The sequence below is a fragment of the Arachis ipaensis genome, chromosome B4 (genome assembly GCF_059453495.1).
Source record: "Arachis ipaensis isolate K30076 ecotype BB chromosome B4, ASM5945349v1, whole genome shotgun sequence".
Classification (NCBI taxonomy): Eukaryota; Viridiplantae; Streptophyta; class Magnoliopsida; order Fabales; family Fabaceae; genus Arachis; species Arachis ipaensis.
This window is the reverse complement of record NC_142439.1, coordinates 147,160,315-147,184,426: the sequence shown is the minus strand read 5'-3', so window position 1 is coordinate 147,184,426 and position 24,112 is coordinate 147,160,315. Positions and strand designations below refer to the sequence as shown.

The following is a 24,112-nucleotide window of genomic DNA, read 5'->3' as shown; positions in this document are numbered from 1 at the left end:
TCATTTGAGGGCACCTATATCATGGATCGACAGTGAACAAATAAGTAATACCACGGTATTTGTTAACTCCTTAAGGTGTGTGTGGTTGTGGTTGGAGGAATTATAAATAATTTTCAGAAATTTTAAGATGGAAATATTATATTCCTATGTTTGGTTCAAAGTTTAAAAAACTATTCTTAAACAAGTTGATTCCAGAAAATCAAAATACTATTATTTTAATTTCCACCTTCTCCTAATTTTCACCTTCTTCTTGGGTATCTTTAATTCCTATGGAAATAGAATCTTTATAACAATGTAATACTTGAACCACACACACCCTTAATGTTTAAGTACATTAGTTTTTTAAGACCAAATGGAATTTATTATTATTCTTTTGAAAAGTGCATTAAATTGAATTTTGGGTGTATACTTCAACTGCAATTGGTTATAAAGACCCATGTAAAGATTTTGCAATTGTGCAAAATCTAATTCCTTATCAAGCAACATACAAGGAAAAGAATGGAGGAACACACCATAGGACAAAACTTGCAATTAAATTGCATTTCTTTTACTGGCATTTGACCATCAATTGACATGCAAATGCCAATTTTGATCATAGATCTTTTCCGTCGTAAAATGCCAATGGGTAGCATTTCTCCTTTCTCTCTGTCCACTGAACTCAAAAATAATACTTAGTCGTATTATATCTGCTATGGACGTATGTACCCTTTTATAGGGGTATTGAACCAGTGAGGTACTAATCTGTTAAATGTTTTGAAACGAAGTGCAGAAACAGCAGTCTAATATATTTATTTACACTAGCAGAAGTAAGATTGCATAACCAGAGCTGTTTAGTCATTCTAGCTATTAAACACAGACATCAGTTTGGATTTTTCTTTTTTAGTTGCATAGCCTCCATGCGATACCGCTCCAAGTCGTCATCAAGATCTTTACGAGATAGCTTTCCATTATTTTGGTCCCTTGTTTCTCTGCGGCCTCTGCTTCTTGGACCACCTCTTGGACGTTGGTTATACCTCTCCAAATCATCATCAAGATCTCTAGAAGACACCCTCCTTCCAATAGGGATCTTCCCTCCAATCCTGTCACTAAGGCCCCTTCGATGGTAGTCGCCTAAAATGCCATTCTGGATTGTTCGATGGTAGTCCCCTAAAATGCCATTCTGGAAACTTCTATCGTCGACCGTTCCTTGTCCACTGAAAAGGAATAACACCAAACTTGTAATGGATAATAAAGAGACCATGGTTTCATATCAGAGCAAGGGATTCTATCCAAGCCACCAAACAATCAGATATTGATAAATCTCAACCAAAACCCATTTAAATTCTAGAATTCTACGGAGAAGCATACCTTGCTATCTCATATGAGAAGTATAAGTCAAGATTATTTATTTCAAAGCCATACCTTAGCTTTACAGCTCAAGCTAGATGGTGATGAAATTATACTTGGGAAGGAGAAAAAGATAACAATACCAGGAATCGGATTTTCATACCATACAAAGAAGTTACTTGGTTTTCCCAATATGCTATTTTGAACAACAGGTCTAACATCAGGAGCTGGTACGACGGTAGTTCCAACAAGCTCAATTTGCAATGGTTTCCCATCAAGCTTCATGTTGTTGTATTTCTTCATGGCTGCTAGAGCATCAGACTTCCTCACAAAGACAACTTCTGCTGTCCCCTTTGATCTTCCACTCTTGTCATAATGTATGGAGTATCTCTTTAACTCGCCCTCTTCTGCAAACAGCAGCTGCAAAAGGCACACAACAGCTCTCATTTCTTGACATCATTTGACTGATAAAAACTGATGGCCATAGAATCTTAAAAATCCTACAGAGTTGTCAAAACCAAATGCCAATCCCTAAAGGTATCATTGTCTAGTTTCTTTTAAAGGTGAATTTGTCCTTGTCATCATGGTACATTAGCACAGATCATTTTGCTTGCATAGTTCATCAATAAGTCATAGCACTGTCATAAGTCCAACACTTCAAGGTCATCATAATTTCAGAAGTGTGTCACCATGTCAACGTTTTATAGTTCATTGTATAGTCCTGAAAAACGTATGCAAAATCAATATGATACAACCGTATCATCATCATTCATTCATTCCCTCATGCATTATCAAAACTAAACATTCCTCACTTAACACTGATTATTTTGATAGTATATACCCACAGCACTAAACAAAACAAATCAGGAAGGAAAGCAAGAATAAAAATCATAAACCATCCGAAGTGAACAAAAATAGAAGGGGGAAAAAAATAAGAGATAAATTTCAAGAGAGAATAACAATAAGACATTAAGACCTTAATATCTTCGTTGGAAACACCATAATCCAAGTTAGAAATATAGAGTTTGGTTTCAGTGTCAGGTTCAGCTCCAACTCCAGCTCCGTGACCCATAACCAGTCCAACACCAGGAACAACACTCCCTTGCAACATTTGCCTTCCAACCTGCAAATCATTCTTCACATTCTCACAATCAAAATCAAAACAACAGAACCCTAAACCCTAAAATATTATAACATGTTTAGTACAGAACTCACATTTTTCTATTTCTAATAAAAAAAAATACCCTGACAGCAACTTTTTTTTTTTTCTTTATAATTTTTTTTTCTGCGAAATCGCGATAATGGAAGGAAAAAAATGAAAACAAGGTCGAAACTTCTGGGGTTAAGTATCGTTTTTATTTACCCTTCTCCAACCAACCAAAACCCTGAATGTTGAAAAACGTGAAAAATGGAAACGGAACAGATTTTTTTTTCTTTAAAACTCAAAAAAAAAAAAAAGTAAAGCTGCGAATGAATCACCTGCGGGACGGGGTAGGGCGTCATTGTGGCGGAGACACGATTAGGGATGCGGCGGTCGGGACCAAGGCCTGAGAGAGGATACCTTGGGCGGCGGCGAGCGGCGGACTCAGCCGCGGACTTCTTGATGACTTCGTCAAGGGACATATCCATACCAGCGGCCATTGCGAGAGAGAGAGAGAGAGAGAGAGAGAGAGAGAACTGCGTGGGGGTTAAGTTTCTGAGGAAATGAGTGAAGCAGAGTGTAGTGAACTAGTGATTAGTGTACTGAATAGTGAATACTGAGTAGTATACAGTGACGGAGGCAGGGTATAAATGTTGAGGTGATACTCGATCTAGCCCCAAAATTTACAATTAACTTCATTCAATTCTAAAATTTATAATAGTAATTTTTTTTTTTGAAAAGTATAGGGTAGTAAGGGTACTAATAGATTATTTGTCAACTTATTACTAACAATAATTAATTATTATATTTTAAACACATGTATAAATAGACACATCTAAAAAATACATCTATAAAGACACTTCTATTAGACTCAGTTATAAAAAAATATTTTTATTAGACACGTCTACAAAAACACTTCCATTAAACACAGTTATAAATAAGAGTTGGCAGACGTTGACAGAAATGTTGTTGGTAACGTAGCGAGATTGTTTTTAATAGTGTGAGATGATATCTAATGGTGTAGGATTAATCATTTTTCTTTTGATGGTTAAGTACTAGCCAGATTTCAACAAAAGTGCTGGTCTCCTATACTTTTTTTTCTTTTTCTTATCGTACATATCCAAATTTTTGTTGACAATTAAGTTTAATTAAATTAGTTTAAATTTAATAAAAATCACTTTCATTACAAGTAGTGTATACACATATGTATTTCACTAATGCAAATGACGCTCGAGTCAATAATATTTTGTGCATCTCTTTCTTTTTTTTCTATTGATACTACTATTACGTTGTTGCGTTTTATTTTTATTTTTTTTTCTCTTTTTCTTTTTCTTTTTTAAGTTATTGTAGTTATTTTTTTATTTCTCTCAATATAATAAAATAAAAAATAATTATGAGAAAATAAAATAAAAAATGAGAAGATGAAGAAAAAAAGATTAAAAATAAGAAGAAAACAAAGCAGAAGATAAAAAGGAGGAAGAAGAAGAGTTTTAGAATGGTGCAGAATTTATCAAAAAGATAACAATAAAATTTTTTAACAATACTACATAAATGTCTTAATTTTTACGTCGAAAGTTTGATATAAAAGCACAAAAATATCTTTTTTAATGTTGTTTTTTTTTCTTCTTTTTATTTCCATTTTTTTTTGCTGTTGCTCTTGTTTTTTCTTTTAGTAGCATTACTTCTCATATTAGATTTGAATGAACATATTTGTACTGTATTGTAATCTTGTTTAGTTGAATAAATATAAGTTTACACTTATTAGATTGAATTCTTAGATAAAATTGACCGAAATTTATTCTTCTTCTGTTTCTCCTTCTCTTTTTGTTGATTTTATTCCTCTAAAAAAAGTAAACAAAAATAATTATGAACAAATGAAATAAGAAGAATATGAAGAAAAAAAATATGAAAAAAGAAGAAAAAGACGAAGTAGAAGATAAAAAGCATGAAGAAGAAGAGTTTTGAATTGTGTGCACTTTATTTAAATCAAGAACGCACCGAAATTCCTTAATAATGACGATACACAATAGACTCAGTTTAAAACAAGCTCAGACCATAATGCATAAAAATTAAACTCAGAATGCACCGAAATTAATTCCAGAATGTACCAAAATTACGAGTTAAAACTCAAATGGCATAGTCTCTCCATACTCACTTAGAGGTTGTGGGTTTGAGTTTCCCTATCTTTGATAAAAAATAACACACACATACAAGCAAACTCTTCCTCCTCTTCTTCTTTCTCCTCCATCATTATTATCTTCTTTTACTTTCTCATGATTCTTATTGTTTTATTCTCTTAATAAGAACAAAAAAATCAAATAAAGAAGAATTAAAAACGCATAATGTTGCAAAATCACTATAAAGAGGAAGAGAAAAAGAAAAAACATCAACAATAACAACAATAAAAGAACGACGATACAGGCGATAATGATATCGATAATAACGATGACGACGACAATGGAGGAGGAGGAGAATAAAAAAGGAGGAGAAGAATGAATTCAAATGAGAAACGAAGAAGGAAGAGAATGAGAAGGAAAAATGGGTGGTGGTAGTAACAACGACTAAAGATGACGTAGAAGGAGGAGGAGAATGTGCGCGACAGGGATAAAGAAGAAGAATAAGAAGCAACAACAACAAGGACAGGAGTATAGAACGTGCGCTCAAAGAAAAGACAGGTATAGTGGCACGTGAACGTAAATTAAAGGAGTGGATCCTCTCGAGTGAAAAAAAAATTGGATAATGTCCAGTGTTTAATCTAACCATTCATTACTCTCTCTCTTATTTATTTTTGGTTCCACTTATAGAATCAAAAATAAGAAATGACATTTTATTTTATCAAGTGTTAAAAAAAATTGAAGAGGATCCATTTTCTGTAAATTAAGTTATACCAATTTAGTTAAACTCTGTTGATTAAATGACTTGAATGTATAATTTTATTATTAAAGAATAAAAATTGTTAGTCGTATTTATTTATCGATAAAATAGTGTTGTTATCGTTAAGAAAGAGGTATATATTATATATATATTATATTAAATATAAGAAAATAAATATTGTCATTTTTTTTATTCTTTTATAACTCATATAATATGCAATGTAAAAAAAATGTATAAAGTGGTATTATAAAAATAGAGTAAAATTATAATTTTGTCAGATGACATTATACAAATGTCTTTATTGATAATTTTATTTATATAAAATAAAATTTTTAAAATTAATTAATTAAGAAATACATAAAAATTAAACGTACAATACCAGAGGTACTTTTTAAGTTTTTTACTTTAATGTATATCATTGTCTATTTTTTTTTTCTAAAGTTAAAAATGAAGAAGTAAATAAAAGAGACGAGCCTTTATATTTATTTACAAAAAATGAAAATACTGATAAAATTATTCATACAAAATTAAACTAAATTTTTATTCGTAAAATATAAGTTTTAATTTATAAATTTGCTTTAATTCCATAAGTACAAGTTGAGTTTACATTGTTGCCAATGAGTAATAGCTTAAATAACATAGTCTTTCTATATTCAATTAAGAGATTGCGGTTCAGGGTCCAAGTCTTCTTTGGTAAAAAAAAAAAGGTTGAGTTTACTTTATTATTTTTTTAAGAAAAACAATGTGATTATTTATATAAGGGAAAATTGTTAAAAAGGTAAAAATAATTAGCTGGCGATTGAAAAGAGTGGAGTGGCGCCCGCGACTCGGTTCATTTTTAATTCTTAGCGTGTCCCCTCGCTTTCTTTCCATTTCGTCCACGTTTTTGCTTCTCTCCCATGGTAACCGCTTTCAGACTGTTAGAGAGAGAAAACACCTTTCTAGAGAGAGAGAAACCAATTCACCATGGAACACACCACTCTTCAGCTCGCAGCCACCACCACCACCACCACCACCACCACAACCTCCGCGCCCTCCCAGCCTCCTCCCGAACCCCCTCCCAACGCCACCGTTTCTTCTCACAGAGTCAGAGAAGAAGGCGAGCTATTTTCTTCCGACGACGATGACGTAATTCTTTGCCAAAAACCCTAGCTATTGGTTTGTTTATTTATTTCCGGTTTCGTTCTTATCGTTACGCGATTTTTTGTTTGTTTTTGTCGTTTTCCTGTTCTGACTTGCATTCGTTGACTCGCGTTTTTCTCTTTCGATCTTCTGCTGCTGCATCGTTCTTTTGTTCAGTGTGGTTAGTTTAGGAGAATTTGTATAGTTATTCGGTTTTGGATGTGTTTTCTAGTTCTATTCCGGTAGTAGAATTCAACCGTTAATGCTAGCTAGCTTTGTTAGTTTAGCTTCGTGAGTTTATGTGGTTGCACTAGATCTGAGAGATTGAGGAGAGAAACTATCGGTTTTGAATAGCTTCTCTATGTGAGTACTGCTGAATTATTTTGTAATTTTTGTTTTTGTCTTCTTTTGCTGCCAAAATAGCAGAAATTGGTCATGGAAGAGCGTATTAAATGTGTTGTTCATTTTTCCTTTTTCGGTTTGTTGATTTTGTTGTTGGTTATGTATTTTTTTAATGGGAAATTTTTGTCTACCAGGAAAACCGTGATACTGCTGCTGTTCTACCCATCCCCGATAGCTCTGTTGTTCAGTCCATTCATGAGAGCTCTGTTGTTCAGTCAACTTATGAGAGCTCTGTTGTTCAGTCCATTCATGAAAGCTCTGTTGTTCAGTCCATCCCTGATGTTCAAACTATCCGTACTGCTCAAACTACCAGTACTGTTCAGTCCACCATTGTTGCACAAACCATCCCTGCCATTAAAACTGCCTCTGCCAGAGAGTCTGGCGCAGCTCCATTGGTGCAAAAGAGTATCCAGGGCGTTCAGGGTGGTAAGTTATATTACTCTTTGCAAACTGCTAGTTTAAGGAGTACTGAAGTGATTACCTTTTGTTTCCTTTGGGTGGCAATATCTCCTATTGAGCATCCCTCTTCCAGCACCATCTTTGAACTTTGCATTGCTATGTGATTTATCCACAGATTATTTATAGTAAAAGTACTGACTTGATTATCTCTTTAATAATTTAGTCGGTACTAACTTCACCTTGGGCATAATATTTCTTGAATATGAGACTTCTTTTTTATGTCTTGGTGCTTTAATACGAAGGATATTTGATTTTCATTTTGTCTGAACTTGATTATGTATCTATTAATAGGCATTTTATACTGGTATGTTTAATCTGACTGGTAAGCTTTTTGTGGCAATACTGTTACAGGCTCCAACAATCTACTATTACAGACAAACAAACAATCAACTTCACAGAAGAGCTTGGTAAAGAATCAATTACCCCCCAAATCTCCTCCATGGACCGGTCCTGTAGGCAATGATAAAAATCTCGTGATAAGCTTTTCTGATGATGACAGTGGTAGTGACCTTGACACTAAAGGTAATGCTACCAAGTTGGATAGCCATGTAAAGCGTCCAAGCTCATCCTTGGTGAAATCAAACAAATTACAGTTACAGCAAAATGGTAGAGGTGTGCAGAAGGCAATGCCCAAGAGATTCTCTTCTAATCACACATTTATATTACCAATGACCAAAAACCGCGGTTCCATTTCTAAAGGTGTTGGATCCATGCCACTGGGACAGGGATCACGGACTAAATACTTCAAGCCTGTGAATAAAAATGTAATGATTCGAGAGCATGTACGTGATCAAGGAGTGGTATCAAATGACAGTAAACTCCAGGATTTGCGGCATCAAATTGCACTCCGTGAAAGTGAACTTAGGTTGAAGGCAGCCCTACAAACTAAGGAAGCTGCTTCAATTGTAGGTAGGGATCATAATGTATCAAATCTGAAGAATGACATAGCTAGAAAATATACTCCACCTTCCTCAGAGGCTTTGGAGCCAAGGGAACCGGATAGGAAACGCTTGAAACTTGGCACATCGGCTGTTGGTAGTCAGCAAGAAGTTCCTGTTTCAAAATCCATATTACCATCCAAAGATTCTGCACGGCAAAATTGTTATCATCAGGAGAGACACCATGTTGGTCATAGTCAAAATGAAATTCCATTATGTAGAGGAAAGCCAACAATAGTGACATCAGAGAAGCAACCTGACAAACATACTGATAATTCCTTACATAATATGCCTTTTAGACCAAGAGAAGGTAAAATATTATGCTTTTATGTTAAGTGCAACTCATACATTTTTTTGTCTACAAGTTAGCTTAGAAACTTTCTGTATTATTTTGGAAAATAAAGTTTATACCTGTTATTTTCACCCAAACCAATTTGTAAAGCTCTTACATTGGAAAGTTCTTCCCAATTTTTCTTTATTTATTTATGGACTAAACAAATCATTGCCTTCTTTCATAGGCTGTTTTCTTTTCCCATTTTTCCCCCTGATAATAAGTTCATGCAAGTCTGCTTGAAGGTGCAGCTGCATATGTATATTTAAATATCATAAGAATGTGGAACGTGTAAAACAATTGTCTAATTTTACAGGACTTCAAGTTAATGAATGTCTAAGCATGATGAAGCTGGTGACTTGATAGTGACCAAGTCGAAGCATGAATCAGTAAAATGTCTAATCTCTCATGGTCTGGTTATATCTTGTAGGTGATGTTAGTTATGGTGTCAATCAGATTGAAAAGAGTATTAGGCCTATTGACCCTTGTATTGCTCCCAACCAGAGTGCAGTGCCAGAAAATATGAACTCCAATAGCATGCCAAAGAATTTAGTAAGTTAATTCCCCATGCAAAACATTTGCTTTTTACTTGCTGAACGGTGACTTAATTGGAAATCATTCCTGTGTTTTTCTGTGTTTATTTACTAGCCATGAGTTATAATTTGTTATACATGGTATTAATCTCATTACTCCCTCCACATCCCTTATTTAGGTAGCCCCAAGCGGTGCATCTCTTTTGAGCCACAAGGATAATGCACATGTCTCTGAGCATAACAACATGGATTTAGATTCAATTTTTGGAATGGAAGAATTGATAGATAAAGAATTGGAGGAAGCACAGGAACATCGGCACAAATGTGAAATTGAAGAAAGAAATGCACTTAAAATTTATCTTAAAGCTCAAAGAGCTTTGCTTGAGGCTAATGCTCGATGCACCAATCTTTACCGTAAAAGGGAATTGTGTTCAGCTAATCTACGATCTTTAATTTTAAATAATCCCAGCTTCTCTTGGTCTTCAGGGCAACACCAGGATCTGGATTCAGGGCCAGATTACTTAACCAGGCATGGATATGAAATACCCACATCAAGCTGTCAGAGGCCTGCTGAATATAATGATAATAATAATCCAAGTTTTGACTCTAATATTCAAGGTATGAACCTTGTGGCAGGAGCAAATTTAGGACCTGAACCTTGTGGTGAACCAGATGCTAGTACGTCAGAGCCTTTACCTCAAATGGGTAATAATGCCGAAAATGGAATTTATTCTCCTTCTGATGAATTGGACACATCTGGTAATGAAAATGGAGAGATTTCACCAGCTGGAAATGTGTCAAGTAATCTTGATGCTGAATATAATAAAGAACAGGACTCTAATGGCAAATTGATGGACATAGATACTACATCAAATGCAAACTTTTCTACTGATTGTCCTCAGGATTCTTTGCTTCTCGAAGCAACATTGAGGTCTCAATTATTTGCACGTTTAGGGACTAAAGGTATGAAGACTAGCATTCCATCTAACAACACAGTGGCAGCTGCTGAACATGGGCCTGAAAATGAGGTTGGAAGCCAGAGAAATCAAGAACATCATGGTGTTGTAGTACAATCTGGGGTGGATGATAATGATCTCCAAGGTACTTTTTTTGTTTTGGATTCTGTATGCTACTGTGTTTGCTTTTCATTTTGATTATTAGTTTGATAATGCTGATGTTGAATCTGGATAAAAAATAATGTAGTTTAGGTGACTGTATAGTCCATGTACTCAAACTTTTGCCTATGCCTTTCCCCTCTGCTTCTTGTGTTTCAATAGTGTAACTTAGGCAGACATCATTTGCAGTGTAGCGAGCTCTTGGCATGCATACATATTGACTAATTATTTTGAATTCAGTTTACTGCAACCATGAGAAATTGTGGCTTAATATTGATTCCGTTTTATCATGTATTGATGAAATCGTGGAAGTTTATCACTTCCATTCCTCATTATTTTGTTCAACATCATTAGGCATTGAGAGGCAAGAAAGGAGTATCCATCTGGATTCCACTGAGATTCAAAGTGAGCAAAACAGCGGTGGAAATTCTTTGGAGTCAAATGGTAGTGGTGGTTCAGGAGGTCAAGGACATATGCCTTGTCAAGGCCACCATTCAACAAATGATATGACCTTCCCACCTTTGATTTTTAGGAGTGCATTTCGTGAGCTGAGAGAAATATCTCCATTCTATCCTAATCAATTCCAGAACAAAAATGATTTTATTCACACTAATGATAGTGAAAATAGGCGTATTACATGCCTCGGTTATGATGAAATGAAGTGGAGCAATTTGTTAGAAGTCTCAGTGCCTGTCACTGTTGGGAATTTACTCTCAGAAGAAAGCTCTTATAGCTGCAGTTCTGCAGTTGATCCATTTTGGCCACTTTGCATGTATGAACTTCGTGGAAAATGCAACAATGACGAGTGTCCTTGGCAGCATGTTAAGGACTATGATGATGGAAACCTTCATCAGGAGCAACACATTAATTCCAATAATCCAGGTATGAAAATTGTTGACAATATAAGATGTAGTTTACTATGTAAGGGAGTTTTCTGGAAATATCAGTGGGAAGATTGATGTGTGTTATATACCCCTGCTGAAATTGATTTTGTAAAAATTGGTACTTATTAGTAAAATTGTAGTTTTACCTTTAATATAAGTACATCAAAACTTTGATTGGGGTTAGTCTGGTTTGAGGATTCAATAAATCATTTTCAAAAAGTGGACGGGGTGTTGGGGACTTGGGGTAGACTATGTATATTTTTCTAGACGTATTCCCAGGATTAAGCATTGAAACCTAGAGCTGTTTTTCAAAAAAAATAAATAAATTAAATAAAAATTCCATGGGAAATTAGGTTTTTTCAGTATATAATTAGATGTGTGCTAATATAGATACTTCATGAGACTAATATTTTGAAGTTGTACTGACCTGAAGGTAGATTACCATTGCATCAACAAAACTGTAATGGTGTGACAAAAGTTCCAAATGGTCACAAAGCTACAGTCCTGCCAACTTATCTTGTTGGCTTAGATGTTCTGAAAGCAGATCAATTTGCCTATAAAGCTGTTATGGCGCATAGAAGTTCCCAATACTGGCAGAAGCATTTCAGTTTTACTTTGGCTACTTCGAATATGCTACGGAATGGTATACCTGCTGATGCTCCATTATTGCATGGTGGTGATGAACGAATAGAGGTCCATGACCCTTGGAACAACTATTTATCATCTTTTCAGTGGAGAACTGGAGCCCGGGTTTGTTACCTTTTTGTCCCTTTCTTTTTAAAGAAAATAAATTTCTTGTCTTCGTAGAGACATAAATGTACATTTATTCCCAAATTTATTTGCATTCTCCAATAGTATATCTCTTTTACTAGTTTCCAAATCTGATGTCTTCATGTTTTCAGTCTAACCTCATCACTTCCATTCTGATATGAACAACGGATCAATTTTATAGTTACTATTCTTTTTTTTCTTCTAGAAACTACTTTAAAGAATCCATAACTCTAATTTTATAGTTGATTTCCTATTTTTATTTTATTTCTCAGAAATCTATAATCTACAATATTTAAAGAACTTATGTTAGTGTTGGGAAATTTCAATGGCTATTAGCCTGCAATGTGCATGCCAGAACAATTTCTTATCATCTTATTTCTCGAATTCTTTGTCTCACATGTGTTACATGGAAATTCTTTTATGTGATCATAATTTTGATTCTTCTAATGGTATCCACTGTTTTTATGTATAAATAACTGTTTTCTTATATCATGTACTTGTTCATAGTTATATCACTACATACACATATATTATGATGCACGTGCTTGTTTTTGTAACTGAATGAACTTGTTGAAGAGTTTCAAGTTGCATTACTCAACTTTAAACCGCTAGTTCAATTGGTGAATACATTAAAATTGGTAGTGTGCCAGCCAGTGAATTAAACTTGCTTTTGATTCTCCATTTAACCTATATAATATGGTGCAATGTTTGAATTCCTTTATTCATGCTAACTTCTTCCATTTGTTATAAAATTAGAATCAAATTAAGCAGGCCATGGCTGATAGTGAACAAGCTGTTGAGATGGCTGCTCTTATTCTAAACCAGGAAACTAATAAATTGCATGGTGTAAGAAAGGTATATATTAGATGTCATTCCTTGTCAACAATTGAAATACACTCATTATTTTCCTTTCTATTTATCTCAAATTTTGGTCTTTTTAGGCTCTGTCTATACTATCAAAAGCGCTGGAAACTGATCCAAAATCTTTGGTTCTGTGGATTGTTTATCTGCTCATTTACTATGGAAATTTCAACCCAGATGAAAAGAATGACATGTTCTTCTATGCGGTATGTTTTCCTTTTCTCCTACTTCAATGTGGAGTATTTTCTGGGAATGATTCCTTCTCTGATATGCTGAATGGGGTGTATGTATATTACAGGATGTAGAGAGACCCTAGAAGTTACCATCAGTGGTCAACTAAAAAAATGTAGTGATAACCTTGTTTATTTATCGATCTGAGTCTTGGCTACTGAATCCTGATACCAGAAGCTGAAGCAATAGCATTGTTGTAACTTAAATTTACTTTGTGTTTGTAGGTTACTAATCTTCCCAACTTATTATTATTCGGAACAAGTTTCACTCAATACTAACCCTAGAATACTTATAACTATCACAGAGACAGCTTGCTAATCTCTTAACTTGTTAAATGTTTGAGAGGGAATATAGATTAAGTGAAATGCTATCCAGTTAGTTCGGATGCTATTTGTTCTAGTCTTGGTCAAATAAATCACCATTCTTAAGACAAACATACTCGTCGGAAATTGGTCCTTGTGTTTTTCTTTGTGCCCTTGTCCATGCAGATAAGATAGAATTCAAAGCACTGCTTGTTCCTTTATTTTATATGTAAAGATGAAGCCTTTTTTGTTCTTTGTTAATCATTCTCTGAATTCTTTTTTTAAGTTTTAGACTTTTAGTTAGTGTGTTATTATAAACGTTCCTTTTGAGAACTGATATGTGCTTTCCGGGGAAACACTCCAAATGATTTTTTCAGGTCAAACACTGTGAAGGATGTTATGTACTATGGCTCATGTACATTAACAGTCAGAGGAAGCTTGATGATCGGCTTGCTGCCTATGATGCTGCTCTGTCAGAGCTCTGTCAGCATGCTTCTGCTGCTGTGGAGGATAGAGCACATGAAAGTGCATGCATCTTAGACCTGTTTTTGCAAATGTTGGATTGCTTATGCATGTCAGGAAATATTGAGAAAGCCATTCACAGAAGTTATGGAATAATCCCTACTACAACTAAATCTGATGAGCCTAATCATCTGTCACTCTCAGATATACTCAATTGTTTAACAATTTCTGACAAATGTGTATTCTGGGTTTGTTGTGTTTACTTAGTTATTTACAGGAAACTGCCTGATGCTGTAGTACTGAAGTTCGAATGTGAGAAGGATCTCCTTGATATTGAATGGCCCTTTATCCGTTTATCTGAAGATGATAAGGAGATGGCTATTAAACTTGTGGAAACTGCTGTTGAGTCCGTTGATTCCCATCTCTGTAGTGAATCAGTCAAAAGTGATGCTAATCTCAGGGCTGCTCAACTTTTTGCTCTTAATCATATTAGATGTATGGTTGCACTTGATAACCTTGAATCCTCAAGAGATTTGTTTGATAAATACATGAAGTTGTACCCTTCCTGCATAGAACTGGTTCTGCTATTGGCTCGTATACAGAAACAGGAGAGCAATGTTGCCAATTTCACAGGTTTTGAGGAAGCCATTAGCATATGGCCAAATGAAGTTCCTGGAATCAGTTGCATCTGGAATCAGTATGTTGAAAATGCTCTCCAAAATCAAAGAATTGATTTTGCAAAAGAAATTATATCCCGTTGGTTCCACTCTGTCTGGAAAGTTCAGGAACTCTCAAATGGAGAAACGGATGCCAGCAGTCATGGCAATTCTTGTGGCTCTTTGGGATTGAATTCAAAACCTGCTTCAGATACATTGATTTCTGATCACAAAAGTATGGATATGATGTTTGGATTTCTTAATCTGTCACTCTATTATTTTTTTCAGAATGATGCGACAGAAGCATGCCTAGCAGTTGATAAAGCTAAGAATATTGCGGCTTTTGGAGGCCTAGAACACAGCATGAGAAAACATGTGATGTTTCTGCTTTGTGATGCATTGAGCTTAAAGGAGGATGGTCCTAATGATGCTATAAAGAAGATTTTAGAGGTTTATATGGATCCTACGACTCAGGCACTTCTAGTCCCTAAAGTGTTAACAAGGAAATTTTTTGACAGCATCAAGAAGCCAAGAGTGCAGCATCTAATAAACAATATACTAACTCCAGTTTCATTTGATTGCGCTCTGCTAAATTTTATTGCTCAATCGTGGTTTGGTTCATCTCATTTACCCCGAATGGTCAGTGACCCAAAATACCTGGTTGATTTTGTTGAAGCCATTATGGAGGTAGTTCCATCCAACTTTCAATTAGCAATTATTGTCTGCAAGCTATTAAGCAACAGTCACAATAATTCTGATGTAAGTTCAGCCAGTCTGTGGTTTTGGGCTTGTTCGAACCTTGTAAATGCAATTTTGAGTTCCGTCCCAATACCACCAGAATATGTTTGGGTCAAAGCTGGGGGTTTCTTACAGAATCCCGTGGGCATTGAGGCAGTCTCTCAAAGATTTTTTGGAAGGGCGCTCTCAGTCTATCCATATTCTATTGAGTTGTGGAAATGTTTCTATAAGCTAAACAAGACCATTGGAGTAGCAAATGATGTTGTGGAAGCAGCAAAAGAAAGGGGTATTAGTATTGAACTTGATTGACTTCTGGTTTAGTAACCGAATAACTGGATGTGGTTGATATGATCAAACATATTTGCTTGTGGAAACTTCAAGGGAGCAGTTTTGCATTTCTAAGAGGAAGACCTCAAAATGTAGATGATTTTTGGTTCATACGTTGAATTTTTCAGAGTTTTAAGCAGTTCTGGATTCTGACAACACAATGCACTAGGTTGAATATTGAGCGTGTGTTGATATTGTACAGAGAAGTGAATTGGAGTGGCGAGTTGGCAATATCCAGTGACTTGTTAGGATTTGGTGAGTAGATTATACGGATAGTCATGGTAAGGATTTAGGATTAGTTGAAAGTTGGCAATATCCAGTGACTTGTTAGGATTTTTACCATTTTACTTTATTTGCCCTGTGTGCTTGAACTGATTTCAGAGTTCCATCCCCATCATGGTTCCTTTCCTTCCTTCATTGTCCCCTTCCCCCCTCACACAAACACATACACACACACACATACACACACGACACAAATGAAAAAGGAAAAAGCTGTAACACTTAATAGCCTTTACACCAAATTATTATTGTGATGTCATGTCTTTGACATTGTAACTTCGTAGATTGTTATATTGATTGAATGAAAGATAATATTTTTCCTAGATGCTTCAAATTCATATGTTACATTTGGCAGATGTTTCAAAATAAACTATCTTTTAGGCATCTATGTTTATATTGGTAAATAATTAATTGTGCGGAGTTACCACTGACCTATGTTTTATGGACCACAATAATAATTCCAATACATAAGGCTACCATAATGTTCAAAACCGAAGTCTCCTGGGTCATGTAACTGGTTTCATCGTTATTTTGGTTTTGAAACAACTATGGAAGGTCATAAACAGGACGTGTCTATATCAAAGACAAGGAATCGATGCAGTCTAACCTAAACTTCAGCCCCCGAGTGAACTTGATTGGCTTCTTTTGTCCAATTTATTAATTAGAAAGAAAGATGGCATAAGAGGAAATATAGAATATGGTAGCTGCTAGAAGTCTAAATGAATGTGTAAAAAGTAAAAACAAGAAATGTAGATGGAAGTCTCCAAAAATAAAAAGGGCCCAACCAGGTTCGAACCGGTGACCTCTTGATCTGCAGTCAAATGCTCTACCACTGAGCTATGGACCCGAATTGTTAGAAGGAAATCACTTTTTTAAATTTATATGATGCATTATTCTCAGATTGTTGCCAGCTTCTTAAATACATCTTGTTCCTTATCCCAATCGTTTGTTTCAGCCTTAGAGTAATAAATCTTCGCTTTTCTTTTTCATTTACTTAACTCGAGGGGAAAAAAAAAAAGACTTTAGGTTGAACCATAATGATGATACACATCATGGTAATATTAAATTCACATCTAACTTCCCGTTCTTCCTCTTTCCATTTATTTTGGAGTATATTTTATAAACTAGGATTTCAGGTTGGTAATCATTAAGTGCAACTCAATTACTTTCCACAATGTAAAATTAACCTTTCAGCTCTATAATACACTTTTAACCTTATTCCAACATGACAAATGCCATCTGGGAACTCACAATTTGACTTCTTTCTATGAACATTTCCTCTTTGATTAAAAAAAAAAAAAAAGAAGTTCCTTTTTCTGTAATCACTTTAGAGAAATGCATGAACCTTGACTATGAACTCCAACCCAACTGTACCCTGGACTTTTCTTCAAGCCATGTTCAATCATATTTGACCTTGTTCTTCCAGCATCAATCCATCTATCATATTGAGCATATATATCAGACAATACCACATAATGAACGGCATTTCTCGGTTCAAGTTTAAGGAGGTGATGGAGGGCAACCTCTCCTAACTTCATATTGGAATGAATTTTGCATGCTCCCAAGAGCGCACCCCATACTTGAGCATCAGGTTCTTCCGGAATCTTATTGATTAAACTCAAAACTTCATCAAATAATCCAGCTCGGCCAAGAAGATCAACCATGCAGGCATAGTGTTCCATATTTGGTTCAAGATGGTGATTTTTACTCATAGACTTGAAAATGTTCCTTCCTTCTTCAATTAAACCAGCATGTCTGCAGGCAGACAATACATTGAGGTAGGAAACAGAATCAACACTGACACCAGCCTCTTGCATAAGTGAAAAAAGAGAGAGGGCACGGTCGCCTTGGCCATGCATTCCATAGCCTGAAAGCATTGCATTCCATGTGACAGTGTCTTTGTTTTCCATCTCATGAAAGAATTTCTCAGAATAACTGAGTTGTCCACATTTAGCATATACATCTATTAGGCTGTTTCCAACAGAGGAACTATGCACAAATCCCATTCGGATTATGCAGGCGTGAAAAGCCATGGCCTCTTTCAATACTGAAAAATATGATACAGATGGAAGTATGGTCACAAATGTCACTAAATTAGGCCTCACATTTTCTAGTCTCATCTGATTGAAAGCGGAAATCGCTTTGTCAGTGCATCTGTTATGCAGGTACCCTGCAATCATAACATTCCAGTATACCTCATCTCTTGCAGGCTTTGTTAAGCAAAACAATTTCTCAGCTGAGAAAAGGCTCCCACATTTGGCATACATGTCTAGTAGAGCAACCTTTACATGAGTGTCAGATCCAAACCCTCCCTTTTCAATAGTCCCATGCAAGCAGATTCCAAGATCAAGGCCATTCAGAAGGGTGCAAGCTAAAACTAAACCAACAATGGTTCCACTATCCGGTTGAGTTCCACTTAATTGTAATCTATGAAACATTTCCAATGCAATATATGGATCACCATATTTGGCAAACCCATTTATCAAGGTATTCCAAGCGACAACATCTTTATAGCGCATTCGGTTGAATAGCTTCAGAGCATATGTAAATAATTCACATCGAGTGTACATTGAGACAAGAGTTGTTATAGTTGAGATATCAGACTCCATATCTGATTTAATAGCATAGCAGTGCATACTCTTACCTAATCTGGCATGTGAGATTTCTGCACATGCCGAAACAAGACTTATCAGAGTTGCTTTATCTGGTTTCAAACCCTCTTGCTGCATCGCTTGCAATATAGACAAAGCTTCCCCAGGATACCCTGCTTGAACAAGAGCTGATATAAAAGCAGACCATGCAACTGAATCTTTTCCTTCAAGACTCAGAAACAATTCTTTAGCTTTCTTCAACTCGCCGCATTTTGTATACATGCTGATAACTGTGGTAGCAACAGCAACATCTGACATTATCCCAAGCCTTAAAGCATAATCATGAACTTCCTTCCCTTTCTCTAAGTCTCTCATCTCAGTAGCTGCCAAAAGGGTATTTAGAACTGATCCCTTATTCATCCTAATATTTTTGTGTTTCATTTGGTCAAGTAATTGAAGAGCCTCAGGGAAACTACCATGAGATACATACCCAGCAATCATTGTTGCCCATGAGACATCATCTTTAGCCTGCATCCGGTCAAATATCCGATAAGCCACATCAACTTCACTGCATTTAGAGTACATATCAATCAATGAATTTGAAACGGCACCATCAATAGATCTCCTAACTACATAACCATGAATAGACCTGCAAGAATCAATATCCTGTAATTTGGAAACAGCTGGGGCCAAGTTCAAGATGCTTACAGAGTCTGGCTCCACACTCTCCATCTGCATGGTCCGGAATATTCCCATTGCTTCAGAAGGAACTGAGCTCTGAGATAACCCTGAAATCATTGCATTCCAGGAAGCAACATCCTTCCTAGACATTCTATCAAATACCTTCCGAGCACTATCGAAGTGTCCCATTTTACAGTACATATCAACAAGACCAGTCCCAATAAATACATCACATTCTAGCTTCGTAGAAGCTATGTATTGGTGAACTGCAACACCCTGATCAAAATCCAAAGCACCAGTACAAGCCTTAAGAACAAAGGTAAATGTATATTTGTCTGGTTCAACCCCTACCCTTAACATTCTATGATACAAGCTTATTGCTTTATGGAACTGATGAATCCTAGAATATGCTCTAATAATGGAGTTCCATAGAAGCAGAGAAGGGTATGTCACAGAATTGAATGTTGATTGTAACAATGTAGATTGGTGAAGGAAAGAATAGGAATTGATGAGTTGGGCAGTTAAGGAATGATGTTTTGTGAGAAGGCCCGAGACAAGCAAATGAGCATGGATTTGGAGTAGAGGATTCAGGTATTTGCAAGAACGAATAAGGTGAAGGTAGTATTGTGGAATGTTCACTATTGGTGAATGATGAAGAACAAGGTGCTTGAGAAATTGCAATGGCAATGGCATCATTACAGTTATGCCTTTGGTTGTGAAGTGGGTAGCGAGAAATTTGGCCGGTTTCTTCAATGGTTCGCTTCTTTGCCTCACTTCTTTTCTCCTTCTCAATCTTTGTCTGTGTCAGTTCTTTATGTCCATGGTTCTGTTTAGAAACATATTTAACCAAGTCAACCTCTGTTTGCTTCATAAACTTGCCAAGAGGAAATGCTACTTTCATTGAGTTAACATACTTTGATGTCAAGATACATATACTATGCATTCATTCTGTGCTAGGGGTAAGGAGCTGGTGTTGACAATTTATTGGGAACTGACATCATGAGCTTCATTAAGTGAAAATATTACTTTGGTTATTGACAATTTATTGGCAGCTCTTGCAGACATTTTCATGTTTGAAATAAGACTGAATAGCAATTTTAGCCTTTTGATTGGTTGAGAAAATGAAAAATCTACCTCTAAGATCATACAACATTAGGTGCTGTCACATTAGACTTATTGAAACCCTCCAAAATTTTGAAATCTCAAATATAAAATCTAGTAATTGAAAATGATGATAGCATGGAATTCTTTTCTTCTTAGTCTTCTCCTTATAATAGGAGAAATCTAATAATTATGGACCATTCCATGAAACACAACTCCAGAAGGAGCAGCTTGGTTGCAATGTTTCTACAATGAAGCAGTGAAGGAATAGAACAAGCATGCCATTTTTGTTGTTGTGGTAGGTGCACAGGCTGCAGTAACCAATCATTGTAGAGGTACAATATTTGGTGGTGGACATGAGATATGTGCTGCCGCCAATATTCAACCAGTTTTTTGAGGCTACTTGGTAAGCAGTTTTTTTCTTCTTCTACTGCTTTTGCTTATAGGCTTTTGGTGGAATTTGAAAATTGACAGAGAAAAAAAAAAGGATTTTTACTTTTCAAAGCATAGTTATGCTGTCATTTGTTTTTGGAAGTTGATTTAAGCTTAGATGAATGGATTATTGGGTTTGTCATTGAAAATCAAGAACCGTAAGCTGTCAAAAAAAGGTAGAAAGAAGCCATGATACTTTCTGAAAAGCATGTAAAGAAAATTAGGAATCAGAAAAAAAAAATGTATGCTGACTGAATTCCATGCTAAAAAGAAGCTTGTGCAATAGGAAAAATATGATTTGAGGGGTAATTTTGTTCTCCATTATTTATTAAAATCTCCCTTGGTCATAGTACGTTAAAAGTATTTAGTGTTATAATTATTGGCTTTATTTTTTGAATTTTGAGGTTAATTTTTTTGGATATAGAAAAAATTTTGGTGTAAAACTCATTTATTGAAAAATATTGTATATTTTAACCCAACATTTTGAAAAACACTATAAAATCAAATATATATTTGAGTGATACACCAAAATTTTACCAATATCATTTTTTATATTATTTATAGAATGAAGTTACTATTCTTTTGGGTGAAGTCATGGGAACATGAACTAGAAATTTTTGGCTATAGACATCAAATAGAAGAGGGAGCAAAGGAAAGAGAGGAAGAACTTAGAAAATTTGAGAAATGTACAAAGAACTGGTATTCATATTATTCAATATCTGCTGATAGGTTGGAGACACATTCTTAAGCTCATGTTGATGTGCAACCATCATTTCAGATGTCATTTGTGTTTGCAACTCTCTACCTTAATCTGGATGATTATATATTTAAAGGGATTTATGTTGATTTGATTATAAGAAAATTCAATGATTATACTTTCAAACCAGCGATGTTAAGTTAAGCTCCAATGATTGTACTTTATACTAGTTCCTCGCTGGAATAAATGATGGACAAGTCCAGCATATGACAAATAGTTGTATGAAAAATAAAAGCAAAAAAAAAGTTGGATTATTACTAAGATTATCCTTGTATTACTTGGATAACAGAACACACTGCAGAAACCAACCCAGTGACAACGCTGACTACTACCTCAAAACTGTGTTTCTTCAAGCTTTTTCTTCCACTTTCACTACCACGAGCATCAAGATCTTCAATCATCTTCAAAATAATTGGACCAAACACGCTCAAAAGACCTTCCTCTTCCTTCTTAAACTCATCCACCGTTGCAAAATCACTCTCATCAATCCATTTCAATGTATAATCAATAGCTTTGTTAATCTTTTTCTTGTCTTGTGCAGATAGCTCTGAAGCAACGGGTTCATCTTCTATCAAATTCCTCATATTGTAAGCAAGATTCTCCAAAGCATTCCTTGCTTCAATCTTCTGCCTGTGCTCTTCATCTTCAGCCTTGTACTTCTCAGCATCTTTCACCATCCTCTCAACTTCTTCTCTCGATAATCTTCCTTTGTTGCTCACTACAGACACCTTCTTCATCACCCCCGTTGCTCTTTCCTCCGCCGATACATGTAAGATACTGTTAGAATCTATTTCAAAGCACACATTAATCATCGGCACGCCGCGAGGTGCCGGAGGAATTTCCAGATCGAAACTTCCGAGCAAGTTGTTGTTGCTTGCAATTTTCCTCTCGCCCTCGTAGATATGAATCTGGACTATTTCTTGGTTGTGGAATTGTGTTGTAAACAGATCTTGCTTCTTTGTAGGAATCATCGTGTTCCTTGGAATTATAACTTTCATTAAACCTCCTTGCTCTTTCAAGCCCAGGGACAGAGGAGTAACTTCCCAGAGCTTCAGATCTTGAATCTTTTCATTTTTGTCACCACTCAGTTTTGAAGCATGGATTGCAGCACCATATGCAACCGCCTCGTCCGCATTGATGCACTTCTTGCAAAGATCCTTCCCGTCGAAGAAGTCCTTCAACCGCTGCTCCAATTTCGGAATCCTAGTCGATCCACCTACCAGCACAACCTCATCAACGCTGCTTTTCGCCATGTCACTATCCTCGAAACACTTATGCACAAGCTCCATGCACCTCTCAAAGAGATTCTTGTTGATTTCCTCGAACTTAGCGCGAGTGATTGATGTGTAGAAATCGATTCCCTGATGAAGAGATTCCAGCTCAATGGAGGCTTGAGTTGTTGAAGAGAGAATCCTCTTTGCTCTCTCGCTAGCAACCTTCAACCTGCATATGGCTCTTTTGTTTCCTCTAAGGTCAATCCTGTTCTTTCTCTGAAACTCACTCGCAAAGAATTCAACCATTGCTGCATCAAAATCCTGTCCACCGAGATGCGTATCTCCGCCATGGATCTTGACGGTTATGTTTCCACTGTTGTCAATTGTGAGAAGAGTAAGATCCAAAGTACCACCGCCAAAATCAAAGACGAAGACAGTTCTGATTCCATGAAAATGATCTTTAGTGTCGAGGCCGTAAGCAATTGCTGCGGCACTTGGCTCGTTGAGTATGCTCATTACGTTCAGGCCGGCGATACGGCCGGCATCTTTGGTGGCTTGCCGCTGAGAGTCGTTGAAATAAGCAGGCACTGTAATAACTGCATTCGTTACTTGTGTTCCAAGAAATTTCTCTGCGATTTCGCGCATCTTTGCTAAGATCATTGATGAGATTTCCTCAGCAGCGAAAGACTTTATCTCACCTTTGTGCTCAACAACAATCTTTGGAACGTCATCAACATTAGTGACTTGAAATGGCCAGAGTTTCATGTCATTCTGGACATGAGGATCACTGAACTTTCTACCAATTAACCTCTTTGAGTCTGTAAGATAAAAATGAAAACAAAAATATATATAATTTATCATACTACATATATACTAAAAATCAACAACAAAAAATTAACCATTCATGTAAAATAAGATTGAAATATAAAAATATACATAAAAAATAAGTTAAACACTATATATACTTATATATAAATATATAATAATTAATTTAGTGACTGATTTTTTTTTGTGTACATAATATTTTTATATATAATATATATAAATTTATACATGTTATCTGAATATCATGTCTTCTTGCCTCCTGGAAACTTGCTATTGGTTGGATCTGCTTTGTGACTTTTTAAAACAAAAAATAAGTAGGTAGGTTGGGATAGTTACCAAAGACAGTGTTGGTAGGATTGGCAGCAACTTGATTCTTAGCAGCATCTCCAATCATTCTTTGAGTATCAGTGAATGCAACACAAGAAGGTGTTATTCTGTTCCCTTGGTCGTTGGTTATGATCTCAACTCCATCATTGCGCCACACTGCAACACACGAGTACGTTGTTCCCAGGTCTATTCCTATGGCTACTGATGATGATTTTCCTTCTCCCATTCTCTCTTCTTTCAGTGAAATATGACTTGAATCGGAATTAGCCAAGTTATAAGCTAAGATAAGATAGATGCTTATGTATGTATATATAAAAAAGACAACTACTCATGAAGATGTTAAAAACATCTTTTTATGATGATCCTTGTTTAAAAAGTGTAATTTATTTGTCTAGCAACACTTTGAATAAATGTAACACTTTTACTTCAAAT

The 24,112-nt window shown here is 35.7% G+C and overlaps 4 protein-coding genes and 1 non-coding gene across 6 annotated transcripts; 1 reads left to right on the top strand and 4 right to left on the bottom strand.

Moving 5' to 3' along the window:
* Positions 1 to 700: 700 nt before the first annotated feature.
* On the bottom strand, positions 701 to 3,099 carry LOC107635660 (THO complex subunit 4A). The gene is made up of 4 exons (XM_088485356.1): positions 2,806 to 3,099; positions 2,303 to 2,449; positions 1,490 to 1,746; positions 701 to 1,193 (listed from the first exon to the last, which is right to left on the bottom strand). The coding sequence occupies exons 1-4, from the start codon at positions 2,965 to 2,967 to the stop codon at positions 860 to 862; spliced, it is 900 nt and encodes a 299-aa protein (XP_088341482.1). The 5' UTR covers positions 2,968 to 3,099; the 3' UTR covers positions 701 to 859.
* Positions 3,100 to 6,156: 3,057 nt separating this feature from the next.
* On the top strand, positions 6,157 to 16,075 carry LOC107635651 (zinc finger C3H1 domain protein). 2 transcript variants are annotated; one of them, XM_016339183.3, is made up of 10 exons: positions 6,157 to 6,469; positions 7,000 to 7,291; positions 7,676 to 8,572; positions 9,024 to 9,145; positions 9,306 to 10,227; positions 10,596 to 11,123; positions 11,559 to 11,875; positions 12,653 to 12,751; positions 12,838 to 12,963; positions 13,668 to 16,075. In XM_016339183.3, exons 1-10 carry the CDS (start codon positions 6,308 to 6,310, stop codon positions 15,453 to 15,455), a joined length of 5,253 nt encoding a protein of 1,750 aa, XP_016194669.1. In that variant the 5' UTR covers positions 6,157 to 6,307; the 3' UTR covers positions 15,456 to 16,075. The 2 variants fall into 2 exon arrangements, with proteins under 2 accessions (XP_016194669.1, XP_016194670.1); XM_016339184.3 differs by having other exon boundaries at positions 6,218 to 6,499.
* Positions 16,076 to 16,527: 452 nt separating this feature from the next.
* Positions 16,528 to 16,599, bottom strand: TRNAC-GCA (transfer RNA cysteine (anticodon GCA)). Its single transcript has one exon. It is a non-coding gene; the product is annotated as a tRNA-Cys (tRNA).
* Positions 16,600 to 16,867: 268 nt separating this feature from the next.
* LOC107635653 (Pentatricopeptide repeat (PPR) superfamily protein) lies at positions 16,868 to 20,187 on the bottom strand. The gene has a single exon (XM_016339188.3). The coding sequence runs from the start codon at positions 19,718 to 19,720 to the stop codon at positions 17,075 to 17,077; it is 2,646 nt and encodes an 881-aa protein (XP_016194674.1). The 5' UTR covers positions 19,721 to 20,187; the 3' UTR covers positions 16,868 to 17,074.
* Positions 20,188 to 21,449: 1,262 nt separating this feature from the next.
* On the bottom strand, positions 21,450 to 24,005 carry LOC110262481 (heat shock 70 kDa protein 18-like). The gene is made up of 2 exons (XM_021122248.2): positions 23,690 to 24,005; positions 21,450 to 23,346 (listed from the first exon to the last, which is right to left on the bottom strand). Exons 1-2 carry the CDS (start codon positions 23,904 to 23,906, stop codon positions 21,578 to 21,580), a joined length of 1,986 nt encoding a protein of 661 aa, XP_020977907.1. The 5' UTR covers positions 23,907 to 24,005; the 3' UTR covers positions 21,450 to 21,577.
* Positions 24,006 to 24,112: the final 107 nt, after the last annotated feature.